Source organism: Elaeis guineensis, chromosome 3 (genome assembly GCF_000442705.2).
Source record: "Elaeis guineensis isolate ETL-2024a chromosome 3, EG11, whole genome shotgun sequence".
Taxonomy (NCBI): domain Eukaryota; kingdom Viridiplantae; phylum Streptophyta; class Magnoliopsida; order Arecales; family Arecaceae; genus Elaeis; species Elaeis guineensis.
In genome coordinates, this window is record NC_025995.2 from 21714953 (window position 1) to 21727849 (window position 12897).

Below are 12897 nucleotides of genomic sequence, written 5' to 3' on the forward strand. Positions count from 1 at the left end.
TAAATATGGCAGTTTTTCATTAACAACCTCAACAATAATATCAAAAAATCTTTTGATTAACTTAGATATGAAATCTTTAAATTAAAATTTCATACACATCATGTAGTCTCCAAGAGATACAAATAAGATCTATTATTTAGATCAAAGATTCCAGCACAATGAATATCCTATAATCTCATAATCGATTTCATCAATAAGAAATATACTTCTTTGCAGTATCTCTAAATATGCATTCATCCTAATATGCCACTTTATACATGATCTACGTACTAAGTTCAATTTCGATAAATATTCTAATCAAGTATCATAAAAGGCTTTCTTAGTCCATCCTGAAATAATATTTCATCATCAAATCTTTATCTTACTGATAATAGTCAACTTCTCAACTAGAAGTAATATCATAGTATTATTCTTACATCAAATTTGAGCTTACGATTCACTTGAATAATCAAAAATTAAATTAATAATCATAATGCACAATAAAATTTTATGTCAATCTTTTTATAATTACTTTCGATCAAAATCTAACTAATCATATCATAATCCATAGATCGTCCATCATATTTCAAACTCTATATGTCATAATCTCTTGTAATCCTTTCATACATAATCTTAATATTTAATTAAAAATTATAAAGATTTCTTCTACTACAATCATCAAAGATCTACACCATAATGTCTCTAGTGTCTATCCACTGACACTCATTTTATATATATCTTAGTTCATCTACTAATGCTCTGATACCACTCTAATTGTCATGCCCCCGATCCAAGATCGCGAGCCGAAGGTCATGACAACTACCACATACTCAAAAAAAAAATTTCCATAAGCATGCAAGACATCTTGTCATGATATCATAAAATAACAGTGAAATAATTAATCAATAATTTAAATCAAAAATATAACAATCTAAATTTTAACTGTAATATCTCAATAAATATAATAATATTCAATAAGTCTTACATCAAATTCAATAAATCTTTCAATCTAAAATAAAAGTATGAAGATTCTGCTTCTAATCACTCTTCCATTTGTATCTTGTATCCTCTTAATTTCTTAATATCTATAAAAATAATAAAATAAGAGGTAATGAGCTAGACAGTCCAGTAAGCAATGATCATTTTACATAGATTTCATCAAGTATTAAAGTAAATAATCATTTATAGAAAATAAGCATATAGAGTTTGTCAATTCAAAATCAATTTCAATTATACAATACAATTCATGCTAAATTTATTTTTTTTTGAAAATTCAAGTTTCTTTCAAGATTTCAATTTCTTTTATTCTTAGATTTTTTTCATCAACCATGAGCTATGACTATATTTTTTCTGTGGTAGGGTCATAACACAGCGTATCATCTTGTGGTGAGCTGCGAATCATTTAGCAGAAAGTCCTTCAGAACCGTTGGTCTCGCTGGCAGTTTGTCGCTGGTTTTGCTGGCGACATATCGTTGGTCTCGCTGGTGACATAAACTCTCAGGACAAATCAATTGCCAATGTATATGCCCTCATTGGTGGGGTCCTTTATATAGTCAGATTGTCAATTCATATTATTCTTATATCAAAATTCTTCATAAGTCATATCTCTTTTTCTAATTCGATAAAAAAATATATAATCATGCGGTATGAAAATCAATAAATATAATGCATAATGAAAGCAATATGTTCAATCATGCTTCATCATAACATATCAAAATAAGATATTTTTTATAATAAAATATCATTCATTCAATTCATGCATCATTCCACAAATCATGTCAGAAAAATATATTATAATTTATCAATAAATCTAGAAAAAATAAAATATTACTTACCTCAAATGCATTCCAATAAATCTATATAATTCTATAAATTTTCTTTCAAAAATTTTATTCGTAGATCCCATGATCAAACATCCACAATCCTATACAGTATCAATTTCAATAATTAGAAAGGATACGGATACTATATTCAACGATTTAGATTGGATCTGATCATCTAATTTTATCTGGTCAAAATCTAATTAGGATATAAACGATCCAAAATTTGACTATTAAATTAAATCAGATTTTCAAAGTGATAGGATCAAGATTTCTTTATCGAATTCATCAACCAAGTAGAAAAAAAAATCAAAGGAGAGAGAATTCATGAGGTACAATCCAAATTAATCAGATGTCATAGTCTAACATCTCGATTAGTATGATCAAAATAATATAATCAAATCATGTTTAAATCAAAATCATGGATGATCAAATTAAGAAATATCTGATCTGATCAAGATGAGTACAGCATGTTGTCCGACAATCATGGATCAAGATTTTTCATTAGAATCAGATCAAAAATATTAAAAAAAAATTATTGACTAATCTTTTTAGAGAGAGAAATCAATCAAGAGAGAGAGAGAAATAATTTTAGAGAAAAAAAATTCATCTTGGATTCTTCAAACGATATGACTCAACAAATCTGATCGATCAGATCAAATCATGCTAAAATTATCATGTAGATAATTTAATAAAATCATGAGAAATAGAATCTTAAAAAATATTAGGTCTGATCAAGGTGGATGCCAGTATACCGTTCGATGATCACAGATCAAAATTCATCATTAGGATCAATTTCAATTCATCATCATTCTTCTCAAAATTCTAAAAATCTTAGGAGAGAGAAATAACTTGGAGAGAGAAAGTAGAGAGAAAGTGAAGAGAGACTAGAGAGAGAAAGAGAGAGAGAAGAAAAGAGGGAGAGAGAGAGTCTATTTATTATTTTTTTATTTTTTTATTTTTTTTCTTTTTTTTCCTTTTTTCTTTTTTTTCTCTTCTTTTTCTTTTTCTTTTTCTTTTTCTTTTCCTTCCTTCTTCCCGTGGCTCCTTTGGGCGAAACAGGGGACCGTGTGGTCCCCTCCTTTGGTCGATCGATCAGCGATACGATCAGCACGATGGTGGCTGACGGTGGAAGGACGACGATGGGATGGCTCAAAAGAAGTAAATCCGACAGTCGGTGGTGACCACTGGCATCGAAAAATCAAAGAAAAAGAGGGGCAGAACAGTTCGAAACAGGGACAACCTTTTTTTAAAAGAAATCCGATGATTGTCGGTCGGAAATTGGAATTCAAAGGCTGAGAAAGATGGCCGAAGGTGTGGCTCATGGCGGCGAGATCATAGATCTCCAATCCGACGATCAACGACAACGGATGACGTCGGAATCAAATCAAACACAGGGAGAAAAAATAGGGCACTTGAGATCCAACTTTTTCTTTCCAAAATCAACAAATAAACCAACTGAAATCTATCTTAATAATCACAAGAACTTGATGAAAGGCTTCCTTAAGGGATTTTTACTTGATTCTGGTGATGCTCAGTCCAAAATTTTTTGAACACGATGATGATCATCCGAAACAAGAGAGATGAATAGGGAGAGGAAGATGGCGAGAGAGAAAGGGGGCTCGACTTCTTCTTGATGGCGGATGTTCATTGAAGGGAGAGAACGAGGGTCTCCTCTTATAGAGGAGCCCAAGAGTTTGATTCAACTCCCCTTCATCGGAGAAGAAGACTTCCGTTGGGAGTCTTCTTCTTATTTTTTTTTTTCAATTGGGCTTTGTGGGCCTGAAAAATTGGGCTGGTTATAACATGCCCAATCTACTTGTGTACGATGAGCAAGCCAAAAGCATATATATTCAACTAAAATCTACTTGTTGGAGGAGTATTAACTAAAGTTTATAAAGCTAGTAAAAATGCTTTAATTATTGAATTTTTCCAAACAAAAATTAGAAAAAATATTTAAATAATTCAATATTATCTAACAAATTTAATGCATGCAAAGAAAAAAATAATTTTGAAGAAACTAATATTTATATATAAAAAGATACAAGTGAAAATAATGATTGTTCTTCATATAATACCAGACTTCTCTGGCAATAAATAGTGTATGGTAATTATCGTTATTATTTCCACTTATAATTATATTTTTTTTATATAGATCTAATTATATTTTTTTTTCTTCAATGAATCATAGTCCATCTCATTTATATATATTGTGCTATAGAAAGAAGGGCATCATTAGTCGCATATTGATTATTAGTTAAGGAGAACTTTGGCTTACATAGGAAGGGACTATCCTTCCTATGTAAGACGTCTTCTGAAGGACAAAATCATGAGACCCATGGGCTAAAGTGAACAATACCTCACATGCTAAATCATATGCTCTTGGCTACAACAACACATATATATATGCACACACACATATATACATACATACATATACATACATACATATATACATATACATACACACACATATATAGGGATAGACTTGAATAAGATCGATCAGATTTGGGCTCAAATCTGATCAAGTCAAAATGGGACAATGAGGGTGCTATATCGATGATCTAAACCATTAGATGTGATGTACTACCTCAAAACTATTTGCATTTGAAGATCCCTAGTTTATGTATCAATTGATCAAAAAATACATCTAATTCAATTTTATTTAGACTATCCAATTTTTGATAACTTGATACATCGGCTAAGGATCTCCAAATTATATGATTTTTTTGTATACAAGCAGTTTTGAGTAGTAGATCACATTCAATACTTGATCATTGATGTAGGATCTTATTATAGAATTTTGTTCTGATCGAATCTGAATTCAAATTCGATCGATCTGATTTTAGCCTCTCTCTCTCTACGCACATGATTTTGGCCCGACTCTCTCTCTATATATATAGAGAGAGAGAATATACATAGATACACATACACGTAGTTATAATATGATGACCATAACAATTATTGCTGTAATGATTATAATTTTGTTGCTGAAAATTTTGAATAAAATACAGGGTGACTTGTTGTGATATATTTTTAAGTTACATTTTCGTTGAAAGATATGCTCTTGAGTTGCCAAATTTTTTTTGTTTTTGCAACTCGCGAGGGAATCGAACCATGCAGAGCCCGTGGGATGGGTCCCGCCTGTGGATGGAGTTCAGAGATGACACGGGGTGGGTGGCGAAAATGGTTTATTATTGCGGGGCCCACGTCCTAGAAGTCTTAAAAGGCATTTGTCCGTTTGCTTTTTCTCTCACCTTATTTAATGCCCGTGTCTGTTTCTGGGCTTGGTGTTATTCGCAGTGCAGGGATATACGGACGAAGAGTAGCATGGTGGGAAAGGCATTGCAAATCTCTCTGTTTGTTTCTTTAACGTTTGTAATCATTAAATCTCTATGGTCCCTCCGTGTGGAAAACGCAGATCATTGTCCCCACGTTTCCAATATATCGTTTCCATGCTTCAAAAAGAGATGGGTCCCATGTTCTACGCGTTTTCTCACGATTACGAACCTGAAATAAATATTTTATAATGCTAGAAGATAAAGAGTGCAAGAGCTCCAAGCCTACCTTCATATTATATTGAAAATTCTAAGAGTTGGCTATATTTACAAAAAAAATAAAGTCTTTGTACGCCCTGTTTAACTTTTTTGTATGCCTTGTTTAACCAAAAGGTGGGTCTTGTACGGTGCTTATTCATACTATTTTTTAAAAAAATATATATATATCTTGATCATATATTTTATAAAATATTTTAAAAAAAATTCTTAAGAGATTAGCAACAAGTTAACTAGAGAATGATATCTTTTGTATTTTTTTGACAAAAAAAATTATTTTATTATTTTTCTAATCGAATAGGGCCAAGCCATCTCTACCGTCTCGATGCCATCGTTGCCAACAATCACTTGCCAACATTGACATACTTCACGGAGATAATGTATCACCATCAATATGCACCTTCTTTGCAACAACACCTGCATCATCATTCCCATGGATGACAGAGGTGGCTCTCCTCCTCCCCCAAAGCAACACCCATATTACCACTATCATGGTTGATTTGAGGATAGTTCTTGTCCACCTCACCTCAACTGATGTTAGCAACATCGCTGCCTAAGGCAATGATGACCCACTAAGGCAAGATGACCCAGCCATCTCCAAGAACCATGTCTCTACCAAGGGCAATGTAAGAGATGGCCTATTCGACCCTCCTCGAGATCCATGTCTCCACCTAGCTCTCCTCGAAGGTGTCACTGATAATGACGGTGAAGCAAGTGACGCTAGAGATTTGACAGTGGGTGATCCACTTAGAGGATCATCGTGAGACTCGAATGAGGTTGAGCATCTTGATAGCAACAAGAGGATCATTATAACACCCTAGCCCAAACAGGATCAGTATTAAACTATGCCTAGTCTACTTGACTGGCCCAACCACAGGAAAAAAAGGCCCATAATGATTTGTGTTGGAGGGATATTCACCCTTTGGGCTGAAGACATAAACTAGCAGAAGGGTAGATGATGTGACTTGATTTTAGCTTACCTACTAATGATCCCAGCTTTTAGTGCTCCCACCTAAGCTAAACACTGTACTGGCCATCTTAGCTTCGGCTTTATTCAACTCCAGCCTAATCTTGACTTAGAAGTCATGCCTATCTCAATCTTTTTAACAACCGACATCCGATATCTATCCAATATCTACAGACGGATGAGTACCTGAATTAGCTGATCTCTGACTCCAGTCGAAAACTGTTCCATCCTCTATCAATTTTATTTCATCTAACCTAGTCATTTCCAGACATCTTCTCCCTTTGGTATACGTCTCCTTCAGGCCGAAGCTTCTTTGAGTGTAATTGGTTCATCCCACCAGCACCGATCCCATCTGCGCCCTTATTTTAAAATTCAAAAGTGTTCCACATTTAACTAGCTCCAGAATGAAAAAGATAGGTGCAATAATAACCTCACAAATTTTGATCGAAAACCTCACCACGTTGCACCCTAATTGACAACGTAAACTGTTCTAAAATGGTTATTCAATCTTTGCCACAAAAGATCTCCCGAGGACACCCCAAGGTATGTGTGACCATTCTCCCATATACTCCTCCTCATCCTGTTTTATTATGATCTAACTTGAGCATCGGAGGTCCTCATCAGAGCCAACTTTGGTTAGGACTTGCTTGCAGATTTCTCTTTCAGGAGGATGCATCATCACTCTAGTTTCTCCGATCGTGATCCAAATTTCAGCGATAACATATTGGCATTAGAGAAAGGGGCCTTAACCCAAGTGTGAGAAGGAGCAAAGCTTGAGATCATAGCACCGCACAAAGCATCCTCCCGACAATGCAGGGCCGCTGCACCTTCTCAGCCAGCAAAAAATGCAGTCGACCAACAAGCTCTGGCACAACCATCATCAAAGATCTCGCAACCCCCTCCCCAACAAACGGCAATATCAACATAGAGAGTTTCATCTGCTATTTCAATAGGTAAAGCTTTGATCACCACCATCCAAGCAATGCAGCAGTTACATACTGCACCACTGATAGCCGCACCAATGCAACAAATCAATGCTACACCAATAGCAGCAGCAGCGATGGCACCACCACCAACCAATGCAATACCAGCAGCGATTCACAACCGACGGTTCATCTACAACAACTAGTGACAGTGCCGCAGGGGTGACCATCGATTCCTCCACGGAGTCCTGAGCGGGGTAGGTTGATCCCCACCGCCGGCCCTAAAGTCCGAAACGTATAAGATGGTGGTCACCGAGTTTCCACTCCAGGCAAGACTCGATGTCCAACTGATGATCTCCCCCATAATGCTCAGAGAATTGCACCACCTGAGAATAGATATTGATCGCAGGCTTCAAAAAATGAATGAGCAAATCATCGCAATCTGCCACCAAGCACCCACATGGGATGATGGGTATAGTACCAACCACCATTCACCATCCAATTATGCAGGAGCCCTTTCCAACAATTTAAGATACCATGGCTAGAGAGCTACCATGAGATCATCGATCTTGTGGATCACTTAAAGAGCTTTAAGTCTCTGATACTGATCCATGGTTCCATCGATGCTGCCCTCTATCGAGCCTTCTCGTCCACACTCAATAGTATAGCTCAGTATTGGTATGCGATCTTGAAGCCATGGATATTGACTCTTTTGACCAGATGAGCCGGTTGTCGTGGGTCACTTTGTTGGTAGCAAGAGACAACAAAAGGAATCGGACTCTCTGATAAACACCAAGTAGAGAGAGGGAGAGTCCATCCAATCTTACCTTGGCCATTTTAACGTGGCCATATTGGAAGTTCACGATCTGGATTAATCGTCACTATGGCTACCCTGAAGGGTGAACTATTGAGGAATGATCTCCACTATTCATTGGAGAAGACCTACCTCTATGACTTCGTTGACATATTGGCTTGGGTGGAAAAGTATACAAGGCTGATGAAGCTTTTGAGGAGAGTCCCCAGCAGATATGGTCATTGAGGAAAAGAAGGAAGCAAAGCCAAAGTCCCCACCAAAGAATGGCAACCATTCCACTCTCCATCCAGATGTTGAGATCTCAAACTCCCCCACAGAACCCTCAACAGAGGGATAATTCTAGAAGGGAGTAGCTTGTGTCTCAGCCTAGGAGATTCATGAATTATGCCTCGTTGAATACTGCCCGAGCCCAGGTGTTGATGGAGATCAGGATCAGATACCAAGAGTAGAAAAATTACGATCTAACCCATGACCGACGAAAGCATAATAAGTACTGTCTGTACCACCATGATCATGGTCATGACACCAAAGACTGCATTCAATTTTGGAACGAAATTGAAGAATCCATCTGGCATGGTCAGTTGGACTAATTTATTTGATGTCAACAGGATCAATCAGAGGAGTAGCAAGACTACCTACCCCATCAGAACCATAATGGAGGAACCTTCTGGAGATCGACCTCCCGCAGGAGTGATAAATGAAATAACTGGAGGGCCCCGTATAAGAGTGAAGGAGTCGGCCGACCACCCAAGAAGTCGAGGACTGAAGAATCCCTCATTTTCACTGAAAAAGATGTCCAAAAAATTCAATTCCACATAATGATGTGATAGTTGTAACTTTAAATATTGAAAATTATGATGTATGTTGCATCTTAATTGATAATGAAAGCTCAGTCGATATTTTATTTTACAATACTTTCTCTTAAATGGACATACCTCAAGAGCTGATGGGGTGGTTAGACACTCTTCCAGTAGGATTTACTGGAGATGTTGTACCAACAGAAGGGGTTATAACCCTCCCTATGGTGGCTGGATGATATCCCCAATGATCCAAAATCCTGATGGATTTTCTGGTAGTCTGGGCATCTTCGACCTACAATGTCATCCTGGGCGTCTGGGACTCAATGCACTCCAAGCTATAGTATCTAGTTACCACTTGATAATGAAGTTTCCAATGAAGTTCGGAGTTGACGAGGTATGGGGAGACCAAGCCTCGGCATGATAGTGCTACAATATCGTACTTCATGATACGGGGCCTTCTGAAGCTTATCCGATGGACAGACTAGACACATGGAATGAGCTACCTGAAGAATGAGGAGAACCAATAGAGGAGCTAGAGATGATCCTGTTGAACGATGGCAATCAGGAACACACCATCCATATGGATCAAAACTCAATCAAGTAACCAAATGACATCTCATATCTTTTTTGCAGAAAAATATAGACTTGTTTGCCTGGACCCCAATAGATATGCCCGATATCGATCCAAGCATGATGACGCATCGGTTAGATGTCAATCCGAACTATAAGTCTCTTAAGTAGAAGAAAAGAAGCTTCGTATCCGAGTAACAAAAGATGATAGCCGAAGAAATAGACAAGCTGTTGGATGCAGGCTTCGTTCAAAAAGTTATTCATCCAAGCAGGATCATGAATGTGATCCTAATAAAAAAGATGAATGATAGATGAAAGATCTGCATCAACTTTATAGATCTTAACAAGGCTTGTCGGAAGGATAGCTATCCTCTACCCTCCATTGACCAACTGGTAGATACAACCTCAGGGCATGAACTCCCACCTTTATAGATGCCTTATCGGGATACAATCTGATCCGAATGGCACTGAAAGATGAAGAGAAAACTATTTTTATTACTAATCGAGGTCTCTTTTGTTATAGGATCAAGTCTTTTGGCCTATAAAATATAGGTGAAACTTACCAACGCCTTATAAATAAGATCTTCAAAGATCAAATTGGACAGAACATGGAGGTCTACATGGATGATATACTTATCAAGAACAGAACCTCCAAGACTCATATTCTTGAAGAGACCTTTGCCATCTTGAGAAAATACAAAATGAAGCTGAATCCAACCAAACATGCCTTCGGAGTCAAGTCGGACAGATTTTTGGGCTTCATGGTATCCAGTCAAGGAATTGAGGCCAACCCTGCAAAGATTCGGACCACATAAGAGATGAGTCCGCCTAGAAATGTCAAGAAAGTTCAGCACCTTATAAATAAGATGACAGTGCTAAATTGGTTTGTCTCAAGATTGGCCAGGCGTTGTCTTTTATTTTTTCAAACTCTGAGACAACCAAAGGACTTTCAGTGGATCGAAGAATGTCAGCAAATCTTTGAAGCATTGAATAAATATCTTAGTTCTTCACCACTTCTCAGTAAACTATAGCCTGATGAGAGTCTTTATCTATACCTGGTGGTCTCACCGATAGCTATAAGTACCATATTGGTCCATGAATAAGATAAAATCTAAAGGCTAATTTATTACATCAATTGAGTCCTACATGATGCAAAGACTCAATACACCAAGATAGAGAAGCTAATTTTTGCTCTCATCATCACCATCTGGAGACTTTAGCTTTACTTCCAAGCACATCCTGTCACAGTGTTAACTGACTAACCTCTTAAGGTGGTCCTACACTGGCCCGACACTTCAGGATGATTGGCGAAGTGTGCAATTGAGTTGGCTGAGTTTGAAATTCAGTTCCAACCTCGATCTTCCATTAAATCCTAAGCTTTGACAGATTTTATCATCGAGTGCACCATCCCAGATGATCAAGAAGCTCCAAAATGAACCCCAAAAGAAGGTACATTGGTGGGATCTAGTTCGTCGACGGGACCAAATGATTGATGGGTGGTGCATGTGGATGGTTTCTTAAATTCCATGGGGTCGGGAGCAGGTCTAATACTTCTCAGATCAAAAGGAGTTGTTACTTCATTCCTATAATAGAGAAGTCAGCAACTGTAAAAATAAGAAAAGTAAGCATTGAGAGAAATGAAGAAATCTTCATCGTTAAGATCGGTTGGACTGATACTAGTATTGAAGAGAGCTTGCTTCGATAATAACTCCTGTAATGAAAAAATTTCATATCCCCATAAGGTTATGGAGCATTCTAGATCTTCATCTCTAAGCTTTGAAATTCAGAAGGCAGAATTCCTCAACTGACCCCAATGTGAAAATCTTCATTCTTCTATAAAAGGGCCAGAAATAAAAAAGAATTGATCCTTCCAATCTTGCACAGAAGAAGGAGCCCCCTTTATCAAAGCAGAGACTTTTCTCGGGGGAGAGACATACCATCAATCATCGATACATCTCTTTACGATGTAAAAGTATCAGAAAAGAGAAAGAAAAGGCTGGACTTCGGCTTTAGAATAAAGAACAAGAAAGTCGATGATGAAATGGAAGGATTTAGGGATTACAGAACAGAGGTAGAGATAAAAAAAAATGAAAGAGCTCGACAATGAAAGGATGGATAGGAAGTCTAATCCGACTTTGAAAGCCTCTTCATACAAATCAATTCTACTAGGAGGGGGACTGCCAACTCTACCACTTGGTCCAAAAGACTCTAATTCAAAGACAGTTGGGATTCTATATCGGATGTGGATATGATTCAAATCCTCTGTGCCCAACTAGATCTAATCATATCAAGAATGAAAGAAGGTGCAACACCATGCCCTTTGCCCTCACCAATAGGAGCTTTTCCTGAAGAGGAAGATGAATTGAAAGGTCAGTTCTCACTACGACTTTCGAGACCCCCATTAGTGGCATCGAGGATAAAAGAGGGAGATAGATGAACTAAAGAAATAAAAAAAGAATAGAAAAAAAGAACAAACCTACCTGTAGTGACATGATATAGGAGAAGAAGATGGCGATCCCAAAGGGATAAGGGTGGTGGTTCAAAAGGAAGTTGCCAGCAACTGGGAAGCCCTCGGAATAGGGAAGAGAAGAAGAAGAGTCTAAAAATATGCAAAAAGAAGGTAGAGGACACCGCCTCCTTTTATACGCATAGAAAATTGGAACCGTTTGGATATCGAATCCTGTCTAGCCATCTAATACTTGACACGTGGTGTGACCCCATCGACAACAGAAAGGCATCAGTCAGCCTATTAATGATTCGCATGAGAAATGAGGCATGCCATTTTTCGAATTCTGCTAGCTGTTCTTTGGTTATGATTACACACTGATGTGACTATTCAATCCACTCAAGAATCACAGGCATCATTTCGGTGAAGAGACAGTGTGTCTTTGGTAAATCAAGACTTAAGTACTTCCTTCATCAGAATCGAACTCGGAGTAGGGGGCATGTGTTGGAGGGATATTCATCCCTTGGGCCAAAGATATAAAGTAGCAGAAGGGCAGACGATGTGATTTGATTTTAGCTTCGCCTACTGATGATCCCCAACTTCTAGTGCTCCCACCTAAGCTAAACACTGTACTGATCGATCCTAGCTTCAGCTTTATTCTAACTCCGACCTAATCTTGACTTAGACCTATGCCTATCTCAATCTTCTGAACAGCCGACATCTGATTTCTATCCAATACCTCCAGATGGATGAATACCTGAATTAGCTGATCTCTGACTCCAGTCAGGAACCTATTCCATTCTCCATCAATTTTATTTTGCCGAACCTAGTCATTTTCGGACATCTTCCCCCTTCAGTATACATCTCCTTCAGACCATGTTGAAGCTTCTACGAGTGCAATTGGTTTGATCCCACCAGCACCGATCCCATCAGCACCCTTATTTCAAAATTCAAAAGTGCTCGCGATATTTAACTAGCTTCAAAATGGAAATGGCAGGTGCAATAACCACCTTTCAAATTTCAA

The 12897-nt window shown here is 37.6% G+C and overlaps 1 protein-coding gene across 1 annotated transcript in view; it reads left to right on the forward strand.

The window, feature by feature from the left end:
• The first annotated feature begins 4916 nt into the window (after positions 1–4916).
• Positions 4917–12897, forward strand: part of LOC105042245 (uncharacterized) — a 72193-nt gene continuing 64212 nt past the window's right edge. Inside the window, exon 1 of the mRNA XM_073253354.1 lies at positions 4917–5177. Coding sequence (XP_073109455.1) covers positions 4917–5177 — 261 coding nt within the window. The remainder of the gene's footprint in view (positions 5178–12897) is intronic.